This window comes from Ruditapes philippinarum, unplaced genomic scaffold (genome assembly GCF_026571515.1).
Source record: "Ruditapes philippinarum isolate M1 unplaced genomic scaffold, ASM2657151v2 ctg1275_1_1_1_1, whole genome shotgun sequence".
NCBI classification, from domain to species: Eukaryota; Metazoa; Mollusca; class Bivalvia; order Venerida; family Veneridae; genus Ruditapes; species Ruditapes philippinarum.
This window is the reverse complement of record NW_026854542.1, coordinates 170,205-197,403: the sequence shown is the minus strand read 5'-3', so window position 1 is coordinate 197,403 and position 27,199 is coordinate 170,205. Positions and strand designations below refer to the sequence as shown.

General features: G+C 33.1%; 1 protein-coding gene across 3 annotated transcripts in view; it reads left to right on the top strand.

The window, feature by feature from the left end:
* LOC132740419 (uncharacterized) overlaps window positions 1-27,199 on the top strand; it is a 127,957-nt gene that overhangs the window by 87,074 nt on the left and 13,684 nt on the right. For all 3 annotated transcript variants that reach the window (XM_060728321.1, XM_060728322.1, XM_060728323.1), the window contains 10 exons: window positions 233-369; window positions 6,656-6,800; window positions 7,758-7,849; window positions 10,185-10,407; window positions 18,253-18,416; window positions 20,245-20,413; window positions 21,510-21,668; window positions 22,284-22,439; window positions 23,386-23,421; window positions 26,811-26,898. In XM_060728321.1, coding sequence (XP_060584304.1) covers window positions 233-369; window positions 6,656-6,800; window positions 7,758-7,849; window positions 10,185-10,407; window positions 18,253-18,416; window positions 20,245-20,413; window positions 21,510-21,668; window positions 22,284-22,439; window positions 23,386-23,421; window positions 26,811-26,898 — 1,369 coding nt within the window. The remainder of the gene's footprint in view (window positions 1-232; window positions 370-6,655; window positions 6,801-7,757; window positions 7,850-10,184; window positions 10,408-18,252; window positions 18,417-20,244; window positions 20,414-21,509; window positions 21,669-22,283; window positions 22,440-23,385; window positions 23,422-26,810; window positions 26,899-27,199) is intronic.

Here is a 27,199-nt window from a genome sequence, read left to right as displayed (position 1 = left end):
AATCTTCCTATTTATGATGTCAGAACTTCCTTCTTTGTTTATTGCAAATTCTAAAATATCCGTCTTTTTGAAGAAAAATCTCCCACTCGATCATCAAAAAAAGGTGACATGTATGTTTGTAGTTAGGTTTTGTCTAAGCAAATTTAAGCCATTCCATTGGATAAAAATGTAGGGCAGTATTCGAGTTAACAAACTTTGACCTGTTTCATTGTTAGATTTATTTTTTGTTCAGTTGAGCCAGCCCCGGTGACATCTATGAGTTCAGAGAAGAATAGCACATGTGTAACATTGTCATGGCAACATGAACAGACAAGAAGGAATAAGGTTTACAGGGTAGATTTTAAACAGGGCATAGATAGACATTGGCAGGTGAGTTGTTCAACATAAATCGTTACTTTTGATTTTGAAGTTTAATATTCCTTAACCGAGAACAAACAAAAAAGAAGTAGGACAATTTAAGATATTTGTTGCAAACACTTAAAGTATGCTTGCTGTAAAGTCTTAAAAGCCTATTTGAAGTGGTGATCATGTTTATGACTTTTGGAGAGTTTTAATAATTTATTGCTGTGTTATGAACTGTTACGTTATGATTTAAAGCGTTCAAGGCGACAAAGCTATGACTGGCAAGATACGTTATTAATGATTCAAAACTTTACAATCGTAAGTGCTGTAACCTATTCAGGAACACTAAAGTAGAGCAATACATATTTTGAATTTATTGACTTGTCGTAGTTCAAATTTTCCATTTAATATTTATTATTAATATTTCATGCTGAAACATGTTATTTAGAAGCTTTGACTTCAGTTGCAGACTCCTCATATAGCATACAACTTGTTGTCAACCAATTAGGAGCTCCACTTAGGTCAAAAACATAAAAAAAGACACACAAAAAACCTTAAAATTTGAAATTCTTGCATTAATCAAGTCATGCTTTTTAAATGGAAAAAAATATAAACAAAATAGATGTGTATACTCAAAATTAAATTGAACTTTGATTTTTTTTTTGCACGATTTTTAGCCCAGTTTAAGTGAATAGCATTGCAAAGTTTTCATTTTATAGTCATTTTGCACAATAAAGATAATTATTCTGAGAAAACAGAGTGAAGGAATGATCTTAAATTTGGTAGGCAAATAATAAAATTATAGTCTACCCTTCATTAAATGGTACATAAGTATCAAAAAAAATATTGTTAGTCCCTTCATGTCAAAAAACTTAAGTGGAGTCCCTTTAAATTTTTTTCCAGAAACGAAACTGTGTCACTGACATTAGATTTTTACGATGTTAGTGGATCATCAGGCTATTTTTTTGGCTGTTGTGTTTGTTTCTGTTAACATGTGATGCTGTCAGAAAAATGGCGTGTACTGATTGAATAATATTACCGCAGGCACACTTTTTTGATAGGTGCGTTGATATACTGAAACGAAAACTAGAAAATTGATCTGAAGCAGTGCATTTAGATATATTTGAACTTCAACGAATCATTAAACCCCTAAAAAATGATAATTTGATATTCTTAACACTTATGGTTTATATCTTGAGAGAGTTTTAGTAAAATGTGTCTGTTATTTTGTGCACATGTGTTATATAGAATTCCACATCCATAGCATATTAAATTGTAATTGCAAACAGGAGAAGGTGACACCTTTTGCTTCCTTAGTTTCCATATTTATGTTTCAAATTATCTTTGACCCACATCGTTGAAATAAAAACATGACATTATATAGGATGTTATGCGATTGAGGTCAAGGTCAAATTTTGGATATGGCTATGTCCATTTAAAAATGTGTTTCTGTGCATATAATTTGACAAATTTGAAAATAAGAGTTCTAACATGAACACAAAATTTTTTAATAGGTGTCTGTCATGCAACTTTTCCTTCCAAAATATTAGATTTTTTTAAATATTAAATATTCAAGGTTAAGAAATTAGACGAGACTGTTGCATGCACATAAGTTTTCACTTATATAACAAAAAAAAAATATTTACATCCAATTTGCACTATGCCATCAGTTTTTAGTTTTACTTCTAGAGCAGGTTAATTATAAGCTATGGATGCTAGCATACTAACTTTGTTATTGCTCAGATTTTTTTGCTTACTTAAGACAGAAAAATTGATTATAAGACTTAAAATTAGGATGTGTGTTTGTCCTTGTGAATGCAAATTACCATGTTCATCTTAATTACAGTGCTCATAAAACATGACCCTCATTAGTAGGACCCTTGTTGTTTTTTTTAAATAAGAGTTGTGATGACCCTTAAATGATATTTCTTTATGTAAACCCTGGATAAAAATTACTTTTTCATGTACATAGGCATTATGGGATAGTCAAAATTTAAAACTACTGCATGAACTTAAATAACTTAAACTGATGTGAGATTTGTTCTTTAAAAGAAAAAAAAAGAACAAATTGAATAATAGTTGTTCTAAAATTTCAGTTTCTTTTCTAAAAGTTTCTGAATTTTTTTAAGGGTATTAGGTTACAGTTACATAACCAGAAATGTTAAATTAGAAGTTTACAGCAATGTAAAGATATTCACTGTAGTCATGAAGTAATTTGTAAAGATGTTATATAAAACCACTCATTCACATCCTAATTTAAGATTAAAGATATTGGCCGTCTGCATGTTGTTATCATTGAATCAAAGAATGTTATAATTTACCATATAGAACTTTAAGAGCTCATTGAAGTCGAAATTATAACATGTATTATAAATAAATGTGCTGTGACACAGATTTGGCAAAGAAGTTGAAAAGTTGAAGGTTATTCTGCGTCGCGACGCAGTTGAAACGGTTAATTTAAGAAGATAAAGATTTAACATTATTAGGCAATTATTTGTTATATGTTTTCAAGTTTTAAAAGTGTAGTATAAGGTAATGGGATGGGTGGATAGTCTATCATTTATGCAATAGGGAGGGGTTGTTATTGCTTTTTTTTTTTTTTTTAGCTCACCTGAGCTTGCTCAGGGTGAGCTTTTAGGATCGGTGAATGTCCGTCATCCGTCCGTCCGTCGTCCGTTGTCTGTCGTACGTCCACAATTGCTTGTGAACACTCTAGCGGTCGCATTTTTGCCTCAATCATCATCAAACTTGGTCAGGATGCTTATCTAGTTGAAAGCTCGGATGAGTTCGAACATGGCTCATCTCGGATGAAAAACTAGGTCACAAGAGCTAAAAATAGAAAAACCTTGTGAACACTCTAGAGGTCACATTTTTGACCCAATCATCATCAAACTTGGTCACGATGTTTGTCTAGGTGATAGCTCAAAAGAGTTCGAAAATGGGTCATCTCGGATGAAAAAGTAGGTCACCGGAGCTAAAAATAGAAAAACCTTGTGAACACTCTAGTGGTCACATTTTTGAACCAATCTTCATCAAACTTGGTCAGATTGCTTGTCTAGTCAATTGCTTGGATGAGTTCGAACATGGGTCATCTCTGATGAAAAACTAGGTCACAGGAGCTAAAAATAGAAAAACCTTGTGAACACTCTAGTGGTCACATTTTTGACCCAATCATCATCAAACTTTGTCAGGATGCTTGTTTAGATAATAGCTCGGATGAGTTCGAATATGGGTCATCTCGGATGAAAAACTAGGTCACTGGAGCTATAAATAGAAAAACCTTGTTAACACTCCAGCGGTCACATTTTTTCATCAATCATCATCAAACTTGGTCAAGATGCTTATCTAGTTAGCTTGGATGAGTTCGAACATGGGTCATCTCGGATGAAAAAGTAGGTCACCCGAGCTAAAAATAGAAAAACCTTGTAAACACTCTAGCGGTCACATTTTTGCATCAGTCATCATCAAACTTTGTCAAAATGTTTGTCTAGGTGACAGCTCGGATTAGTTTGAACATGGGTCATCTCGGATGAAAAAGTAGGTCACCAGAGCTAAAAATAGAAAAAACCTTGTTAACACTCTAGCGGTCACATTTTTGCATCAATCATCATCAAACTTGATCAAGATGCTTGTCTAGGTGATAGCTCGGATGAGTTTGAACATGGGTCATCTCGGATGAAAAAGTAGGTCACCAGAGCTAAAAATAGTAAAACCTTGTTAACACTCTAGTGGTCACAATTTTGACTCAATTGTCATTAAACTTGGTCAGGAAACTTGTCTAGGTCATTGCTGGGAATAAATCGAACATGGGACATCTCGGATGAAAAACTAGGTCACAGGAGCTAAAAATAGAAAAATCTTGTTAACACTCTAGTGGCTACTGTTGTGATCCAAATATTCTGTTAATTGGTCTGAAAGTTTGTTTTGATGATTTCTAAGTCAAGATCCAACATGGGTCATCTTGGATGAAAAACTAGGTCACACCGCCCAAATATGGAAAAACCTTGTTAACATTCTAGTGGTCACATTTTCGACTCAATTATCATCAAACTTGGTCAGGATGCTTGTTAACCAGGTTTTCCGAAGGAAAAAACTGGTTATTAGATTGAGGTATGTCGGCGGGCGGGCGGGCGGATGGGCGGACGGGAGGGCGGGCGTAAACAATTTCTTCTGTGCGCAACTCCTCCTACAATTCTCAACGGATTTTGACCAAACTTTCACAGAAGCTTTGTCATCAAGTGCCCTGGCGCATATTGTCGGGGTTTTGCGATTAGATAATATTTGACCTAATTATGGCCCTTTGTTTTTTTTCCTTATATAAAATATATAGTGAACAATTTCTTCTGTGCGCAACTCCTCCTACATTTCTCAACTGATTTTGACCAAACTTTCTCAGAAGCTTTGTCATCATGTGCCCTGTCACATATTGCCAGGGTTTTGCAATTGGTATATATTTGACCTAATTATGGCCCTTTGTTTTTTTCCTTATATAAAATATATAGTGAACAATTTCTTCTGTGCGCAACTCCTCCTACATTTCTCAACAGATTTTGACCAAACTTTCTCAGAAGCTTTGTCATCAAGTGCCCTGTCACATATTGCCAGGGTTTTGCAATTGGTATATATTTGACCTAATTATGGCCCTTTGTTTTTTTCCTTATATAGAATATATAGTGAACAATTTCTTCTGTGCCCAACTCCTCCTACATTTCTCAACGGATTTTGACCAAACTTTCTTAGAAGCTTTGTTATCAAGTGCCTGGCACATATTGTCGGGGTTTTGTGATTGGATAATATTTGACCGAATTATGGCCCTTTGTATATTTTTTCCTTAAACAGAATATATAGAGAACAATTTCTTCTGTGCTCAACTCCTCCTACATTTCTCAATGGATTTTGACCAAACTTTCTTAGAAGCTTTGTTATCAAGTGCCTGGCACATATTGTCGGGGTTTTGTGATTGGATAATATTTGACCGAATTATGGCCCTTTGTATATTTTTTCCTTATACAGAATATATAGTGAACAATTTCTACAGTGCGCAACTTCTCCTACATTTCTCAATGGATTTTTTACCAAACTTTCACAGAAGCTTTGTCATCAAGTGCCCTGGCGCTCACTAAATTCCCATGTTTCTTCCAAGACATCATTCAAGTATTTTTTTTAAATTGTTAACATACTTTTCTTGCTATCGCACAAAACACCACAAGCCAATATTGTTGACAAAAGAAAATGACAAGAGACGCAAAAATGCAAAAATTAAGCAAAAATAAAGTACTGTTTACCTTTCTAAAATATTTAGGAAAAAAAGGCGAACAGACAACATAAAATTTCTCAATCATTTTTGTTTGAGGAATTTTAAAAAACCATAATTCCTCCTAAAAGTTCAATTAAAAACAAATGCCCCTTCATGACAAAGCTTCTGTGAAATATTTTGCTGAAAACCTGGTTGCATCGCATTGCGATGTTCCTTGTCTAGGTAATTGCTTGGATGAGTTCGAAATCGCATGTGAAACTAGGTCACCGGAGCTAAAAATAGAAAAATCTTGTTAACACTCTAGTTGCTACTGTTTTGATCCAAGTATCCTGGAAATTGGTCTGAAAGTTTGTTTTGATGATTTCTAGGTCAAGTTTGAATATGTGTCACCTGGGTAAAAAACTAGGTTGCACTGCTCAAATATGGATAATCCTTGTTAATACTGTAGTGGTCACATTTTTGACTCACCTGTCATGAGACTTGGTCAGAATGCTTGTCTAGGTAATTGTTTGGATGAGTTTGATAAGTCAGGTGAGCGATCTAGGGCCATCATGGCCCTCTTGTTTTTTATTAAGTTCAAGTTATATGAAGCTCCTTTATTATTTAACAATGATTGCTTTTTAGTTTAATTAAGTTCCATTCAGATTTCAATGATATAAAAAATTAGGACAAATTTGCATTCTTTTTGTTGCTTTCAGTGTAATTTTTATGACCTTATTAAACACAAACATTGTTCATGATATCCAGGCTATATTGCAGTGAATAAGTTTGAAAAGGTGTCTTTGATCAAATTTATATATAAATAGAAAATAGGTCATTGCAATGTTCTTTACAATTCATGTGTGTTTTTTTACCAGACAGAGTTATTTGCCCTTTACTGGCAAAATGGATATTAACTTCATAAATTTTAACAATCAGTTGAAGTACCAATTTCTTTCAGAAGCAGCAGACTTGAATGCTATTATATTAAATTTAGTTTGCCTGTAATACAAAAAAATAAAATAAAGCCAAGGTTAATCATGGTAATACATAAATCATGTGTTTTGTTTATTTCAGTCCAAATATGTCGGCGAGTCAGAGATGTTGACATTGTGTGGTTTACATCGTAACACATTGTATAATTTCCAAGTACTTTGTAAGCCAAGAGAAGAAGGTTTCTGGAGCAAGCCAACATCTCAGCTAGTCAAAACAGATGAAGATGGTAGGAATCTTATACATTGTAGTATTAAAGGGACTCCACTGAGTGTTGTTTTTTTGGATGCAATAATTGTTCGAGGTTAATCTCCTATTTGATGAAAAACCCATACCTTTTGTGCAAAATTTCAAATACTAAATTGCGCACCCTTTTTTTCTAGATTGATTATTTTATTTATGAAAAATGACCCTAAATTGAAAAGCCTTTGCAATACTTTTCACTCAAATTGGACTAATAATAGCACACAATACGATTTTCAATTTATTTTTGACACTATTTCTTAATTATCTTTTGCATATCTTCCTGCTTAATAATATATGTCCCAGAAATTAAAATTTTATGTTTTTAGACTTATGGACCTCAGTGGAGTTCCCTCTAAAAAATTAATTTTGTTGTTGTATTTAAGTCCCCCTTTACCCCTTAGACATGAAGTGAGAGTACATCATTCGGTAGATGTTGGTGGGATGGTCATTTGACCTTGACCTTACCATTTTAGGCCTTATTATTGTGATGTTAACTGAGCCACAGTTCTAAAAACTATCAACAGGCCTGCTTGTCATGATAAATCAGAAGATCTGTTCCTAGCGTACCGGTGCCAGCCCATTGTGTGGTAACAAGGCTTCTGTCCATGGAACCCTATTTTTCCTTGATGATTTAAAAAACAAATCAAAAAAGAAACAATCATAACTGTGAATTGGATAATAATTAAGACTTGATGATTTGTTTTGAGAAATTTATTACAGCTTCTTGTGTTGTTAGCAGGTTGTTACTTGTACAGTATGAAGTAAGGAATTTACTATACCTGTGACTCTTTATACAGAATCTAGATAGGAATAAACCATAGATATATTACCCTTTATGTGAACTCGACTTCAAATAAAGAAGACATGCAGTCTGCTGTTACTTAATGCTTTTACATTATTTGTGTGTAAGATATGTCAACAATATGTTTTCATATTTTAGTTCCAGCGAAGGCTCCAGAGCTTTTACCAGGGAGTTACATAGAGAAACCAATTCACCACAATACCTTGAATAGAGTTTGGATATACTGGAAGGTTTGTATGCTAACTTGTCTCAATTCTCAGTAACTGTTGCCATGGAAATGAAGCATTGCAGTTTCTCTGTACATCTGACTGTCTGTCAATCTGTGTCTGCATCTGTCTGTCTGTTCATCGGAGTATCTGTCAGTGTTTATTAGTTATTCTGTCTCTGTGTGTTTGGTAAAGTGTGTAACTTGAAAAACAGTTTTACATGTGCTACAGTTTATTTTTTAGGGGGAGTGGGGGCTTTTAACTGCAACTGCTGTTTACTTATACATATTTCTCAGTTGAAAGAGGAGGCAGTGAATCTTTAAGTAAAACATATGAGCCGCGTCATGAAAAAAACCAACATTATGCGTTTGCGACCAGCATGGATCCAGATCAGCCTGGGCATCCGCGCAGTCTGATCAGGATCCATGCTGTTCGCTTACAAACCCTATTACAAGTAGAGAAACTGATAGCGAACAGCATGGATCCTGATCAGACTGCGCGCAGGCTGGTCTGGATCCATGCTGGTCGCAAACGCACTATGTTGGTTTTGTCATGGCGCGGCTTATATGTGTCTGAGATGAATTTGTCAAATATAGATTGAATGTGGTTGTGTTAAAATAATAGCACTTTTAGGGCTTAATGGGCCTTTAAAGTAATTGTATGTACAGACAGATAAGTACATCTGTTTCTAAAGCTCCTCTCTTACAGAGAAAAGCAATTAAATAATGGAGGAAATCAAAACTTCAATACTTTAAAAATTGGTCTGTAATTTGTCTCAGTATTTGGTAAGTGAAATACTAGCGGAAATAATCTTTTGCCTATGTCTCCAATAATTATGGCCAGGAAATATTGTAAATCTTTGCAGTCTGAACTGACAGTATTGTTGGTTGGTTGCTCAACTTTTTCAAAGTGAATTCCCTCAAATTCACAAAAAAAGTAGTTTCTTATGCCCTAGAGATCTATACATAAATTCACTTGTGAATTGTGTGCTGCCAGAAAATAATTCTAAATTTAAAGGGTGCAATAAGCTACTGTACAAAAATCACATTTCCTTTAATAATGAAATTCTAATATGTTAACTCGCAGAAAATTGATTTGTTACACACCAATCTTCTACTTGTTACATGCAATTATAGTTGAAGTTTTTAAACAAGCCCGGAGCCAATTCAATAAATAAGAAAAAAGGAAATATTAAGTTGATAGTGTGAATTATAAACTTCTAATTGATGAAGTGGTGAATATAAAATTCTTAGCTACAACATTTTCAAATTTCAAGCGCCTTGGACAAGTAACCTAAAGATTGCTGGCCGCGTGGGGTAAAACCCCTGAGGAGTGAGTTGTTTCTTTGAGCAAGAAACTTTACATTCATTGCTCAGTACTGGTTGGTTCCAGGAGCGGATTCGAGAGTGTTTCAGTAAGCTTATACCTTCCAACACAATCAAACTAAAACATTTTCAAATTGCAGGGTCTTATATTAACTTTTTATCAAGTGATTACTATAATTATAGAAGTTTGATCTTGTCAGTGGTTTAGAATATTTAGAGGGAAATTGGAATTCTGTCATGGTAGGGAATGATTACGAGTCCACCATGCGGTCTTTCTATATGATCTTTAGCAGTAATGGTGCGACTTGCAACTAGGCACAAAATAGATTACACTTTATCTTGTACTGTGAAAAGTTGTAGGATTACCTGATGCCCGTGGTTGACATTCTAAATGTACAACAAGTACTTAAGGACTAGAAAGTTCAGAAACCTGTTGAATATCAAGTTTTTATGGTTATTGGAAAAGCAGTAGATGCCATTTTTTTATTGGCATTTTGTTTCGTAAAAACATTGGTAGTAATGATATACATTGTAGTTTACAAGTTGCAACACATGGTAATCATTAAATTTAATCTTTTAAAATGTCTGAATTTACAACAGATGTGTTTTTAAATGGTGCTTATTTTTTGCATAAAGAGACGTTGCACATATTTTTGTGCATGTATAATATCTTGCACGAAACAATGGTAATATTGCAAACAGACTTTCGTACACTGCCATTCACCTCATCCAAAATGGATGTAACAAATTTGGAATGTGACACACCTTCCTTAATATGTACAAAAAATGTGTACACGGTCCTTAAAAACTCGTAAAAAATCCATATAAAGAATTTAGAATTCAAGATGATTACTTAATTTGTACAAAAATAAAAAAATGGAAAAATTACTTCATAAAATTACAGCAGCTGCTGTGGACATGTACATGTATATGGATCATATAAGCATCATGCTTATCCAATGAGAAAAGACATTGCAAACGTGCAATATGATGATATTTTAAATCTTTTATATACTTATTATATTATGTTTCAGCGGATCAGTAGGGAAGATTCAAACGGTAACATAACTTACTATCAAATAAAGCATCGAAACTGCGACACAGGGTCGAAATGGGAGACAACTCAGGTGAAAGCAGAAACGCAGGACATACTTACTCTGGTTGCCATGGACACCTACGCTATACGTATTGCAGCTGCCACCTCTAAAGGATTGTCAAAAATCTATTCCGAAATATATCTTCCAGGAAAATCAGAAAGTAAGGATGTTGATGATTTACAGATATTACAGGTTATAGGTTACATTGTATTAATCATATGGTTTATTCAAGGCAATTATTACACCTTTGTAGATCTATTAAGCATGTTAGTTTTTATCCATTTTATGGAAAAGCAATCTTTCTACATTCTGGAACATCTGTAGTTCTACCTAGTTGCACTCGAGTGCGTTTGATAATGTCAATTGAGACACCTGAGACCTTTCTCCAACAAACGGCACAGCACCTTAAAAACCTAAAATCATAAAATTTGAATTTATTACAATAGATCAGCTGGGGCAATTAAAACAGAACGATATGCAAAAGAAAATTAAGAAATCTTCTCAGAAAATTGATAATCGTATTCTTGCACTATAATAAGACTGATTTTCGGTTTAATTTTTCCCAATTTGAATAATAATTTTAGAAAACAGAGTAAGCGAATGATCTGAAAATTTTGCATACAAGTTATTGTTCTAGACCTACATCAAATAGAACTTTAATCACTGAAAATTATTTCCATTCCCGTCATAGTCCTTTTTAGTTAATTGAACTCATCTTCAATGAATTTTCAGTTGCACCTTTCAGATCATATGACATAATTTCCACTTTTACTAGGCTAAATGGTGACTTCAAACACTATAAAAATAACTCGTAAATCTTCGTTACAAAACACACTTTAAACAACCTGTTATTGGAGAAAACAATGTCACCAGCTATTATTGAGTGAAACAAAAGGTTCAATTTCCTGTTCCACTTATTCCAATACAGAATTAGGCCAACTGTAATAAAAGAGAAATCGGTATATTTGTTTTTTGCTAGTAATAGATATATATAGAAACTGGGGCTGTTCATGCAAATAAAGCCCAAATAAATCGAATAATAAAACATTTCACCTAGATCTTGAATATTTATACAATTCTTAATGCTTTAAGTGCAGACTAATATCAGCCATCACATCCTTGCCCTTTGATCATGGTCTGCACTGTTTGCTATTCAGTCAGTAAATAATTAAAAAAATTCTCTAAAAATGATCAATGGTTTTGTCCAGATTGAAAGATGGGCAAGTCCATTTAAGATATTTAAGCACAGTAGACCACTCCTGAATCGAAAAGTGTGTTATTTGTATGGAAGTATTTTGAATTGATGTTTTGGTAGTTCTTTACAAAAAGTTTGTTAGGTAAGCTCGGTATTATAAGAAGATTTAACCTTGTACCAGCTGTGACATTATATGAGCCGCGTCATGACAAAAACAACATAGTGCGTTTGCGACCAGCATGGATCCAGACCAGCCTGCGCATCTGCCTTTCTGATCAGGATCCATGCTGTTCGCTTACAAACCCTATTACAAGTAGAGAAACTGATAGCGAACAACATGGACCTGATCAGACTGCCCGGATGTGCAGGCTGGTCTGGATCCATGCTGGTCGCAAACCAATTATGTTGGTTTTGTTATGACACGGCTCATATACTGAAGTATGCTATTTTTAGTTATGGTAATAAAGTATGGAAAAGGTAAATGTGTGGTTGAACAATTATTATTTAATGTCATATCAATAGAGTTACCCTATATAATGTGCCTTGTTAGCTGGTTGAAATACGTGGAGAAAATTGATTAAACCTTTGAAGGCAAATTACAGCTAGAGCTGAGCAATTCCTACCAATACTTATGTACTCTATACTGCTTGCTGCAGACGGCATTCTGTTTCAGCCAGTACGCTTCTGTGTTAGTCCATTTAAGATTTTAATCAGGATGAGGGCCAGAAAAGTTGGCTGCTTAACATTGTATTATTTTATAGCAATCCTTTAAATTAAAGGTACTCCATTGTGATCAAAAAGCCTAAAAGATAGAATTTGGATTTCTTACATGGATCACCTAGGGCACATAAAAAACAGAAAGATTATGCCAAAAATAATAAAGAAATATACCAAGAAATATGAAATTCTTTCTTAAAGCAATGATATGTCAATGATTTTCTGTAATATGTATAAAGGTCTTCTGATCATTTTTGTTTCGTATAATAAATGATGTAACATCTGGAGATATTATCCTAGTAAACTTGCAAATAAAATATAAAAACTGCCCTCTTTTATGTATTGAACTTCATTGACGAACATTACGTAACATAAATTATAATTTCTCATTGATCAATCCTTCTTACACTGAATATATGAAATTGAATTCAATCTGGATAAAACTTTTCATCAATTATAGATGCTTTTCACATAACAATTATCACCTCCCCTGGCCACAAATTTGAGGGTTTTTCTAATATATTATATGCTTAAAGCAGCACGCCTCCATATTCATGTTAATTTCCATAAAAAATTTGGAAATGTAGACTATTTAATAGTAAAAAAATGTGAGGTGAAGAAATAAAGTAATTAACATATTGCAATCCGCACTTACAATCTACGAAAATTACCAAAATTTTAAAAAGCAACATGTGCAAAAACAGCCCTTACTGTGTTAGTAACGCTGTAGAAATATGGTGATAAATTACTGCAATATTAGTGTTAAATGGCACATAACATGTAAACTATAACTTGGATCTTGAATGCTTTTACCTTTCTTAACAGTTTAGTGCATTTTTCTCAAAATTGAATTTCTTGAAATATTTTGGCTCATCTGGAGGCGTGCAGCTTTAAGATAAGATAAAAAATCTCTCCTAATTCTATCATCTTCAAGAAAACTGATAAAAAATCTTTTACATAATGGTACTTATAATAATTAATTTTTTCTTCATATGTATAAAAGAATTTGACATTTCACCAAAATCAGTTTTATAAGGAAGTTTTCATACTATGTCAGTTTTATTATATAGATAAATGACCCCCAAAATGTCTGCCACTATTGCCAAGGGAGGTAAATATTGTAAGAATTGTAAACTATTTTTAGAGAAAATTTCAAAATATGTACAGAATACCGTATAAGTACATATTTCGTGGGCTTAAAATTCTGCGATTTTGGTTAAAATAAGGGGTTTTAAATTTCTGCATATCTTAATGATGCGGTGTCATCATTCTCGCATTGATGTTTTTTTTTGTTTCTGCGTTTTAATTCAGAGACAACATTTCAAGATTAGTTAATGTAACATGTACATTACTTCTGGTGAACATGCAAACGACTTCGGTGCGTTCATTGAACGCCGCCTTTCCTTGTTGATCTTGTTTATCATATTTTATAATGTGTGTAATCTCCATGTTTCGGTATATAAACGTAAATAAACAAAAATCAACAACGTGCAATGACAACAACTAATTGTAATACTGCATGTGTATAAATATGAAGTGTGAAAAATAAACAATGGTAAAATCGCACATAGACACAATATATTGTACAAATACAAAAGGGTATGTTTATTGCACCTGTCAAACTATAATAGTTTTATTTTAAAATAAATCAAGTTTCTTAGTGAGCGAAAATCATACAAACATGATATTTTTTAAACAAAATGAACAAGTAAAGTAACATTTATTTCTAATGTTTTATTCACATAATAGTCCAGTCAATTTGTAACAAAATATGCTAAAATACTTCAGAAAATGGGAAAAGCATGAAACTTGGCACAGACATTAATAAATGCAAAAGAAACATTTTGGGCATGGGACCCATTTCATATATGCCAAGATGGTTGCCATGGCAGCCATTTTTCAAAATGGCCGCCATTACATGGAATTATCAACTTTCTATTCCAGTAGAGGCTATTTATAGTTACAATTATACTAGAAATTACCCCAGTTTACACTTAACATGAGATATTTGCATTACTAATAATCAAAGATATAAGTTTACAATTATAATGTTATTAATTGTTTCTGTTTCTATGGTAACAAGTTACTGAAATTACTAAATAGTCTATTTCTGTACTTTGAAATATTTTTTGATTATTTTCTCATATTTAGTTTATTTGTTGTAATCCTCAGTAGACGATCATGTGAAATAACTATACAATATCATGCCTAAAATGCTTTATGTGTAGATTTACCATATAAAAAGTATTCAAATTGTAATGTCTGAATTTACATAATTTACAAACAGAATAGGATGATTAAACATATTCCATTATTATTTTATATTTCCTTCAGCTTAATCAACAATATTTTGCTAGCACCAAATATTACCTATAAATTCAATGTTAAACAAATCTTATAATACTATGAAAATGAAAGAACAAAAGCGTATGTATCCAAGGTACTATATAGTGCCTGAAAGGATTGGATTAGGCATAGAATACACACACGGCCCTGTAGGCATTGAGCTCTCAGATCTATTAAATGTAACACCACTTTCATGTTGGATTATTCATAATTCAATTTTAGAGTGATTACAACCACCGTAAAGATGTAACCCAAATATTTATTTTCATGTTTTTAAAGGGAGACACAAGCATTATTTTTATTTCTTCGTTTTGAATTTTTCATTCATTAATCTGTTCATCCTCAAAATATATACAATTGACAGTCATCGAGGATTTTGCCGGCGGCTAAATTTTGTTTATATTTACGCTTCAAATTCAAAAATAAATAGAATTGATACCAAAATTTATGCTTGGACTTTTACAAATGTCATTTTAGCGTGATTTGAGTACATAAGATAATGTTGGTATTGTCATTAATTTGCATGCGTATTCCTTAAAGGTTTTTTTTTAATTTCATCCTTTACATTCAATATTAAATCTTAGTTTTTGCGCTTTGCAAGCTCTATGCATATTGAAATTCTATTGTTGATGCTGAGTGTCCTATTTCATGTATTATAATGATATCAAGTATCTCTCTAGTTGACGGAAGTCTATCTGAGGTAAGACTTTATCTGAATGTTTAACATAGTCCTGAAAGGATTGACAGCCTTAGACTTGACAACAATAACAACCGTGACTTAAAATGCTTTATCAATCACAGTCATCTCAAAATATGAATACAACAGAGACCAACGTTCATCGAATGCAGTCCTGAAATGTTATGTCATATAAATTTGTTTATCAGGTTTCAACGAAAAGCGGTAATTGTTAAGCCGAAGTCGGCAGGCGGGCAGGTGAGCGGACGTCAACTTTTGGTTTCCGCTCAACTTGAGTTTGCTTTTGCCTACAGACATCAAACTTTGTGTGTTTGGGTAGCTTATGTCAAGAGGCAGCGTTGGATTGCACCCCAGATGTTTGTGATCAAGTTCACTGCTGCTAAAAATAGAAATTCAGTTTTCGCTCAATAGTTCGAGTTTGCTTTGGCCTATTGACAACAAACTTGGTGTATGGGTAGCTTTATCAAGAGGCATCTTGGGGTTGCTACCTTGGTGTCTGTGATTAAGGTCAAGGTCACTGTTGCACAAAAATAAAATTCAGTTTCCGCTCAATCTCTTGAGTTTGCTACGGCCTATTGACATCAAATTTAGTATGTGGGTAGCTTATATCAAGATGCAACTTTGAATTGCTACCAAGGTGTGTGTGCAAAACGTAATGATCACTGTTGCTTAAGAAATAAACTCAGTTTTTACGTGTTAATTTGAGTTAGCTTTCACCTATTGACTCTAAACTTGCTGTGTGGTTAGTTATATTAAGATGCAGCTTTGGATTGCTATTTAGATATCTAGGAGCAAGGTCAATGTCACTTTTTTGTCAAGTCTGGAAACTGCTGAGCTTAACAACAAAACCCAGCACAAAATACTGACAGAGACTCTCAATAATAACAAACAACACATTTATAACAAAGACTGTTCTCATTAGCATGACCAAGAGTTGTCAGAATTAAGAGAGAAATACCCTAGGTATCTGATGTTTTATGGGCAGCAAGGCATACTTATATTATTTTCAATGTCTGTCCCATTCGTTCTAAACCTTAGACGTGCATGGTGACGTATCTTGAATTTTACAAACATTTGAGGCCCTCAGAAGAAAAACAAAGTCAATATATGGCAAATTATCTAGCACGTTCGTCCATTGTTTTTCTTGATCTGATAATAGCGCGGAAATGTTGAGTCTTCATATAAAGGGCTGTTTGTAATATCTAAAAATAAAAACTTGTAAGAACATGCCTTTTGGAATTTAGTTTAAAAATATGAGAAAACATGATTGCAAACATGAAACTCAGCAACTAAATATAAAATTTTGTGGCACAGGGCACCCATAGGAACACCAAAATGGAATTTGACATATAATTAAGGGTGATGGTGGCATTAAAGAAGGAAGAGGGTATTATGTCAATTTTTGATACATCCCGAAGGTAAAAAAGGTTGATGTTATTTACAATAATGAGTTATAGTGAAGCTTCTAACTAGATTAGTATTGAAAGTTGATGTCAAGTTAGCAGTTACTCAATCAAAACCAATGTGTAGTGTTTAAAAGCAGTTATTTCATCAAAGGTGTATCAAAATCTTAGCCTGCAAATTGCAAGTTTCTACAAAATTATCATTCCATATCAACAAATGGACAGTCATGTTCTTTCATATGAAGAAAAGGGGTAGTTTAGAATTAATTTATTTTCTGTAACGCATACTTTGACCAGAGACATAGATAACATCTACATCTCTGCTTTGACAAAATGTACATTATATAAACAAAATGTACATTACATAATTATGTCTGCCAGGTTTTCATTTTTTCTCAATTTACATATTCTAAAAAATGCACTTTTATAAAGTTTCATTTTTTTTATTTGATATGACAATTCAAATACCAAATGACTGTTAAAATTTAACACATGTAAGCTTATAATTCTGTTATTCACACATGCAAGGCGTACACCTGACTTGACGGGCAGATATTTAATTTTCGTTTGCTTGAGTTATGCTAGAAGTTTTGAATACTTTTGTTTAATCTGTTTGATAAGTATTTCCTTGTGATAAATAAACATTGTAAACAAAAAGAAATGTTGTAAAATATGATGTCTTAACATCTTAAGGAGACAGCGATGACAGACCTCTACAATAATTTATTTCATCTGATTTTCAGGGTCGTGAAAACTAATGACAAACAGAAATAATAAAATATGTTAAGTGTAATATAGCTTTAAAAAGACAAAGTAATGCTTAAATACTAAAAACAACTATTTTTCTGATTACAATACCCTAATATGCAGCTATTTATCAAGTTCTCTTAGTAAAAGCAAACATTTTTGAAATTTTCAACACGTATGGCGGCCATTTTGGATTTTTTCCGCCATATTGGATTTTAAAAAATGGGTCCCATGCTCAATTTTTCTTACATATATCAAAGTTCATTTGTACCAAGTTTGATGCTTTTCCCATTTTCTGAAGTATTTTTTCACAAATTGACCTGACTATAACCGACAGATTCATATTGAAAAATTCCCATCTACCAAAGCTGATAACAGTGCATAGTAATGTCATTATACAATACAGGTAGTTGACATATTCCTACATAAATGTAGACATAGCGAAAGGCTTAATTTTCTGCGGTTTTTAAATCTGCGGTGTCGTAATAAACCGCAGAAATAGCAGAAATAAAGTTCGCGCAGAAAAAAGTACTTATACGGTAAATAGCAAACTTTGCATTCGGCATGTTTTTAATGATTAAGCTAAGTTGGCACTGGTTGCATGAGGAAGGGGTGGGGGGGTGGGGGTGGAATCAGGCCACCAGCTGGCTAAGGGGAGTGGGGGAGGGGAAAGGTTAAAGGCATATTACAGTGAGGTTAAATTGTCTTTTTCGGGTAATCTTCAATACATTGTTGTAGTTTTAGTATAAATATGAATAATTATAAATTTCTGTCTTGCAATACTATAAGAAGTTACATATTTTACATTAGAAAAACCTCATTCAGGTGAGGTTATATGTTTTATTTATTTTACATCATTATCAGCAATATTTGCATAAATTTCTATTGTAATATTTTCAGAACCTAAGATTCCAGATTATATTGTTGAAGCTGACAATGCCTCGAAGAATACAAAGGTTACTATATCGTGGAGTCCAGTGAACATGTGGTCATCAAGTTACTGGAAAAATCTCACATCATATACAGTGTTCTGGTGTAGGGGCTCAAAAATAGAAAACTGTCAGGTAAAACATACAGTCTGCGCTCCTTTTAGATGTTTAATAGCTCTTGTTTGAAGCCAGTGTTATATCCCAGATTATGTACCAATGGGCTGTCCTAAAAATTCACAGAATTATGCTAAATTATTTAATGCAAACATACAAATTGTGTTGTAAATGTTCCTTGCATCAACAAAGTAAGCGACAACGTTTTGTACAATTTTTGAAATTCATCCGATAATTCAAAATGATGACTGCTTAGTTGCATGTTCTTAACATAAGACTAACTCTCCTTTTTTACCAAGTTACTACATGATTTAGCAAATATTACAAAGTAACAACCCTTTATTGCCTCAGTTACAAACCTTTAGTTTCAAGTACATCTATTGTGGCTAAGTTACAAGCCTTCTTTAGCCAAGTTACAATTCTTTATTGCTTTGAACCTTTATTACTTAGTTACAAGGGGTGTCTATGGCCATGTGGTAAAGGTTGTTGACTTCAAACCACTTACACACCTCACTGCTGTAGGTCCGGATCCCAACAGAGACTTTGAATTCATGTGAGGAAGCTATCCAGCTAGCTGCAGAACATCAGTGGTTTTATTCAGATGCCCATTTGTGTCTGAAATAATGGTCACGAGAGATCATCCTCCATTAGTAAAGCAGGAAAGTTGCCAATTATGACCTATACTGTGTTGGTGCGATTTAAACCAAATAAAAAAAAAATAGAATGAAAAATTTCGACCACTTTGTCCAAATTATAAACCTTTTGTCTTTTGCCCTGTTGTCTTGCTTCATACTTCAGCAGACATTAATGCACATTAAAAGGTACTCTAACTCTCTATTGCTAAAAACTGAACTGCTTTTTTTCTTGAACAGTTCTGTTGTTCCTCTTTTAACACTGGGCATCTGTATTAAGTTGGCATTAACTATTGATTACTAGATGGCAGTCTAATGTATAGAAGAAAGTTGTTTACTTAGTATTTAGTGCGAAAAAAAAATGTCAAGATTCCGGTGTGACATCTGGTTTCACCTTGATCAGTAAAATATAAAAAAATAATACCTACAGCCAGAACTGAATATGGTATAAAGTAAGACACGGCAGATGTTACCCTATTTGTATGACTTCACATTTGTCTTACGTTAATGTTGAGACTCGCTTTAAATGGGTTATTGGATAAGTACAAGGGATATTTTGTCTGTAATGTTTACAGACTAAACTGACAAACTGATGTTACGTTTGCAGCAAGAAATCATTCGACCTAGTGTCCATGGATGAATGGTTTAATGCTGTTGATATCAAATCCCTTGCCTCTCACCACTTTGGGTTCGAATACTGTCAGTGTCTTGGATTCTTTTATATGAGGTAGCTGTTCAGCTAGCTTACTGAATGTTGGTAGTTCTACACAGGTGCCTGTTTGTGCCTGAAATAATGCAAAGAAAGGATCCTGAGGTATTCCTCCACCAGTAAAGCTTAAAAGTCTTCAACATAAAATCCGACCAAAAAAAAAATACCTGTATTGATCAATACATATTTATCACAATATAGAGACAAATTCACAGAAAAAAAAAACAATAACACTTTATGCTTGAAACTAACAGCTACAATGTGTATAATTGCCACTTTTTACAAACTAAACTTTAGTTCTGTGATCATAGGGTACAAAATCAATATTGAAAAATTTCTCACACTTGTGGAGAAGTTGGTAGTAAGTCAGGTTAGATATCGAGGAAAACTTCTTTATGGTAGATTGACATCGGAGATATGAGTAAAACATGTGCTAAAAGACAAATAATCAAGAATTTTTCACAACTACCTCTTTTAAGCAATACAGATTCTCATGTTTCATTCACAGGATGCGATAAAGTCTGCAGAGGTGGATATACACAGTACAGAATATGTGTTATATATGACAGATTTCCAGCTGTACATGTTTGGTGTGGCTGTGAATGCCATGTCAACTAGAGGCAAGATCATCAGTAGTGGGTTTAAGTGGAACACTTGTATGTACATCAAAAATACCAGTAAGTGTGGATCATTTTCTTAGGTAACATGATAACGTGACATGATAGGGTCAATAGTTAGGTGACATGATATAGTGACATGATGAGATCAATAATTAGATAGCATGGTATAGTGACATGATGAGATCAATAATTAGGTAACATGGTATAATGACATGATGAGATCAATAATTAGGTAACATGATAAAAGTGGCATAATGAGATCAATACTTAGGTAACATGATAAAAGTGACATGATGAGATCAATACTTAGATAACATGATAAAGGTGACATGATGAGATCAATACTTAGATAACATGATGTAGTTTCATGATGATGAGATCAATACTTAGGTAACATGATATAGTGACATGATGAGATCAATACTTAGGTAACATGATGTAGTTTCATGATGATGAGATCAATACTTAGGTAACATGATATAGTGACATGATGAGATCAATACTTAGGTAACATGATGTAGTTTCATGATGATGAAATCAATACTTAGGTAACATGATATAGTGACATGATGGAACAATACTTAGTAGCATGATATAGAGACATGATGAGATCAATACTTGGTAACATGATAAAAGTGACATCATGGGATCAATACATTGGTAACATGATGTAGTGACATGAGGAGATCAATATTTAAGTAACATGATATAGAGACATGATGAAATCAATTATTGGTAGCATTATGTAGTGACATGAGGTGATCAATACTTAATTAGGTTGCATGATAATGCAGCTGTCGTGGTTTCTAGCAAATAGAAAAATGAATCACTGTCATTAGTTTGAAAAGATTTTTTATCTTTTTATTGATAGTTAAGGATTAGTTGTTTTTTTACTGATTCAATACAGAAATACTTTACTGTAAAAAACCATATCATGGCAAAACCACCCTGCAATTACTGTATCACGCTGCCTACCTTCATTATGATTATTTACTATATTTAGCATAAACATATGATGAATATGCAGTTCAAATAATGATTCTGATGCACTGATTTACAATGTTTGTTTTGCCCGATTGAAATGTAAGCAGGTAGTGTAAAATTGAAATTATCAGGTCACTTTGTGAAGTCAAATTTAAAAATTTCATTTCAGAACCAGAGGTGGCGCCACGTAATTTACATGCTGCAGTATATCAGCCAGATAGTAGTTTGAGTATTGAATGGGACAAACTGTCATGCGAGGACACTCGTGCCTACATTCATAACTATGTTGTCTATATATGTCCTTCTGACAAGGGAGAAAACTGCTCAGGTTTGATTTTATTTAAATATGATTATCATAGTTGTTAATAAAAAAAACTATTTTATATGACTTAAAAAAGTCAAACACTTAATCGGCTAAATTTTGTAGATGTACTTCTATGTTTGAAACTGTTTATCAATTAATGAGAATCAAAATAAATCCTATTCAGAATGCACCATGGAGTTTAATCTTTGATGGTTGTGTAAGAATTTATAATATCCGGAACTCGGCAAATATGAGTTTTTCCAAGCTAATACATGAACCCCGGTACAAACAAACTTTTACCACTATAGCTTCACAGTGCATTACCGGTCACAATAGGTTAGTCAACCTGTTGCGCTTATTTTTGAAGCTGTAGTTGTAAAAGTTTGTTTGTACGCCTGGATTAGCTGGGGAAAACCAATTCCGGAGTTAGTCTATTTTACATGCTATTAGCGTGAATTCTTGATGACAGAAGAGCAGTTTTCTTTGGTAGTTAGTAGACATAACTGATAAAGAACTTAAGATGCCTAAGGAAATTTCTATAAATATCCATTGTTAATTTACCTGTAATGTTCAATTTATAAAAAAGAAGTCATCTACATGAAAAGTTAATATAAGTTTTCTGCATGTTTTTTGTTGCAGGGGAATTGTCAACGTTCACAGTAGACAAAGAGGAAAATGTGTACACCATACACGAGTTAATAGAGGGTACACGTTACAAAGTCTGGGTGAAAGCGCAGGCAGCTGGGGGTCTGGGACCAAGAAGTGATTTCATTTACAACGTGGTTATAGACAGAAGTAAGTTGTCTTGCTTGCTTAGATATATCTAACGAAAAGGCTTTTAATCTGTATTTGACAGGGTTGTTCCTCTTGTCTTTATGTCCTTGTTCAGTGAAATAGTACTGTGTTTATGTCTTTGACGCGTGTGATTGCTAGATTCCTTCGCAAAGTTAAATTAACCCTTACAATACAAAGTGTAATCTGGCTAGCAGGAAAAGTTATCATATCTTCAAATTATAATTCAGTTAATTAAATCTTTTTCCCTATTTTTGTAATATATAGATAATTTGTAAGTATAAAAATAATGTTTTTCAATGAGCAGGCCATAACAGTTAACGAAGAGAAATAAAAAAACATTTTTGAACAGTATGGTTAAGAAATCTGGAAGAATCATTACATAATTGCATGAAATTTTGCACACTAGGTTTGATTGAGTTTGTACATGTGGGATCATGAACAAGTGCAACATCTTTCACGCTCCCTAGCATCAGCTTGAGTGGTACTCAATTTTCCACACTTAAAACACTTAGAGCCAATCTCATTAAAAATAGATCATCATTTTTGCTCCATTAACTCTTCGCTATGAAGAGTAGTGGAGTGACAATTAGGATATGATTTTAATGAAATTGAGTAAAGAGTGAGACCAAACATCTGCGTAGTCCCATCTGGCTCTACTGCAGTTGGCTGTTTCCAGAATTTATGTAAAAACTGTTATACTTGGCTAAGTCCCATTTTACCAATTTGGGGTGTATGAAAGTTAAAAGATACATTGAATAGTTGGGGTTTTTTTTGGGGGGGAGTGAGGGGGTTGTAATTTTTTGTAAAAAGGATATTGATTTAAAGATTTTAAGCTATTTTCGTCATGATGTCAGATTTTAATTTGTCTGTTTTTATTGTCAAGGTATTTCAGAGACAGCATATATTTGCGTAATTTTGAAAAAATGAAAACTTTGTTTATTTTTAGTTTTTGCCTCAAGGGATAGTGAGCTCCTTGGTCTTGGTTTGTCATGTTTTTAAATTTAGGCTTGCCTTGTAAATTTTTTTTCTTATTTTTTTTTTCATAGATTTAATTTTAATACACATTTTTTTGAAGATGTAAGCTTAGATTATGGATTGCTATGCATTATTGTCAAAATATGTTTAACTTGACTTGTGTATTTTTTTTACTTTTATCATTATGTTGATAAATATTTTCACAATTGAGAACAATTCCTACAGAAAAAAAAATTGGCTGCCATGTATATTTAGTAAATAAATATACTTATATATTTAATTAAGGGCATGTTGAAGGAAAAAATATGAAATTATCAATATAAATAACGAGCTTTAGTGTGGCTGACTAAATGTTGCATGTATGTTTATCAAGGAAAACTCATGCATGAGAATTTATGTGTTATTAACAAATATGTATTGTAGTAAGAAGCGTTTCATGTTCATTGTATTTTATTTTTATTTTTTTTAAAACTAGTTTATTATTTGATATGAGCGCTAATTTTAAGAAATGTTCATAATAGGCCGGTTTTCGGTGATATTCCCGTTATCAGTGATATACCGGTATTCCGGTTTTCAGTGATATAACGGTATTCCGGTTTTCAGTGATATTTCGGTTTTCAGTGATATACCGGTATTCCGGCTGACCTTCACCTTCGTAATGTCTGTATACGATTCTAAATTTTAGTACTTAGACATGGAAATTCTTTTTAGTGACAAAGGAGACCAGTGTCTCCCATAAATTCAAGAGTCTCTTTGGCAAAGTGGAGAACAGTTCTGGCTCCAAAACATTTGTACATCTCTGATGACCTGGGTTTGAATCCCACCAGGCAGATTGGACTCTGAATTGAAGAAGCTATTTGACAAGCTTAGAGAAAGGTCAAAGGTTCTACTTGGGTGCCGGCCTGTGCTTGGAAATAATTTTTAGGAGAGCTTCTGAGTTCTTCCACAACCAGTAAAGCTGAAAAATTGTCGTATGAATTTTACAGTTTTGGTTCGACTTTAAAACTCAACCAGTGGACATATTCTATTTTGATCTGTTATATTAGTGCTCATTACTTTTATTGTTAACACTTCATCTGCTGAAACCGAAAGTGATTTGCCGTTGTCACTATTATAGAGCATGGCAAGTATGTACATCCATGCAGTCTTACCAACCAGGCTCTATACTGTTGGCTGTCTAACTTAAAATTTTTAACTTTGTATCTCTAAATTTTTTAATGAACAATTCAAAAAAATGGAAACTGAGCAAGTACATTGAAGAAATTCAGCAGATATTTAGGAAATTATCAAAATACTTGTGGTCAAGTTTATGTAATAACATAGCTTATGATATGTTTACTAAATTCAAACACTTGTTGTTATATGTTGCTTGTATGTATATATATGTGAGTGCGTATGTGTGTGTTTATATATGTAGATGAGAATCAGGGAATTATCGCATCACTAGTATAATTTTATTATTTAAATGTACTATCAAGTTGTAACTTTGTATTGAATCCTGAATTAGTGTCTACAGAATGCTGTTATTTCATTGTTATTAGTCCCCTACCGGTTTAACCGGAGGGGACTTTAGGTTTACCCTCCGTCCGTCTGTCCGTCTGTCTGTCTGTCCGTCCGTCCGTCTGTCCGTCAGTCCGTCCGTCCACAAAACTGGATCCCGCGATAACGCAAAAAGTACTGAAAATATTTTTATGAAACTTGATATATGGATAGATGGCAGTATGGAGATTATGCACGTCTTTTTTTTTTCTACCTATGTTGAAAATTCTGGTTGCTATGGCAACAAATAGTCTGAAAATATGGCAAATTTAACACATAAACTGGATCCAGTGATAACTCAAAAAGTACTGAAAATATTTTTATGAAACTTTAAATATGGGTAGATGGCAGTCTGGAGATTATGCACATCTTTTTCTTTTCTTCCTATGTTGAAAATTCTGGTTGCTATGGCAACAAATAGCCTGAATTTCAAGATTTCTGATTTAAATTTTTCAGCTTTTTCACTATATGTTCTTTATTTCTTAAGGTGTTTACTTCAAACTTTAAATATAAGTTTCTGGTCATCAACCACATCATATGTGACAAGGTTTATAACTCTAGCACAAAAAATATCAGTATTACCTCCCTTGAACTTAGATTTTTTAGGGGAAAAAATGTTGTCTTTTTTAAATAACTTCTTTATTTCCTAATGTATCTACTTCAAACTTCATATATATGTTTCTTATTATCACTCGACATTTTTGAGAAGGTTAAATACTCTAGCAAGACTATTTCCAGAATTATGTCCCCCTTGAACTTAGATTTTTTTTGAGAAACTGGTATTTTCACTCCAACTTCTTCATTCCTTATAGGATTTACTTTAAAATCCCACATCGTAATAATATGACAAGGTTGTATAAACATAATTTCCTTACTTAAAGCATGGAAACTTAACACATTACTTTGATATAGACAAACTTATTTTATTATGTTTTGTGGTTGATATTTTCAAATACAGACTTCATCCTCAAATTCATTATAAATGGCAATACACAGGAGTGTATGACAATTAAAGAACTCTTTGAGGGACCGGTAGGGGACTACTGTATTGCCCGCAATACTATCAAATGCTTGTTATATATAATCTTTGAATGTTTTTAGTTTGTATATTCCATCAGATTAGTGATGCCTGTGGGGAAAAAATCAACTTCAAAACATATTTTATTATGACGACTAATAAAGGGCAATACTTTCAGTAAATCTGTACATGTATAGATTTATATGAAGATAATATTTTTTATTATATACCTATAAATTTTCTCCAATCATGAAGCACTATTACTATTCAACAGATAAAAAAATAGGTATTATATTATTGACAAAAAATAGACCATATATTATGATAGTGGCAGACTGTTTTTCTGGGTTGGTTTCCCATCTTAGCTGTGCATTGCATAGTATTTGGAAAAGGGAACCAATATGACTGAGGGTGTGGCCTTTTTTAGCAAAATTGATGTATTAATTCGTCATTTCATGAATATTATTTCTTGGCAGCTATTATATTTGTTATAGAAATTAAGTAAAATGATCCTTTGTTTTGTCTTTAAATTTATAGGTATGTAATAAAAGGAAAGGTTTTAAGCTATGTTGTAGTAGCTTTCTGAGGCAGTACAGTGTATTTTACTACTCATAGCCAGTAGAAATCAGATATCTCACATTTATGTCATTCTGTAATTGAGATTTTTTTACGGAAATTAGACCTACATGCCCTTATAGGGGTAGGTTAACCGGTAGCTTACTAAACTGCCTGAGTTGTAATATTATTCGTCTTCATGGCAAATGCTTGTGTTTATCATTGTAAATTTAAGAAAGCTCATCTAAAAAATCTGGTATAAAGCAGTTTGTTTCGTTTTACAGGGTTGAATGCAGGGGAGATTGGTGGTATAGTGGTCGGCTCCTTGTTTGTTCTTATAATATTCCTCTTTGGAATTATACTGTGTACACGGTAAGTTATAACCAATCATGATATAAGTAACAACCAATCTTGACACATTTAGTAACACCAATCAAGACTAAAAATCAATCATGACATAAGTATCAATCAGTCATGACATAAGTTACAACCAATTATGACATAAGTAACAACCAATCATGACATAAGTATCATTACCAATCATGACATACGTAACACCAATCAAGACTAAAAATCAATCATGACATAAGTACCTGCCATTCATGACATAAGTACCAATCAGTCATGACATAAATAACAACCAATCATGACATAAGTTACAACCAATCATGAC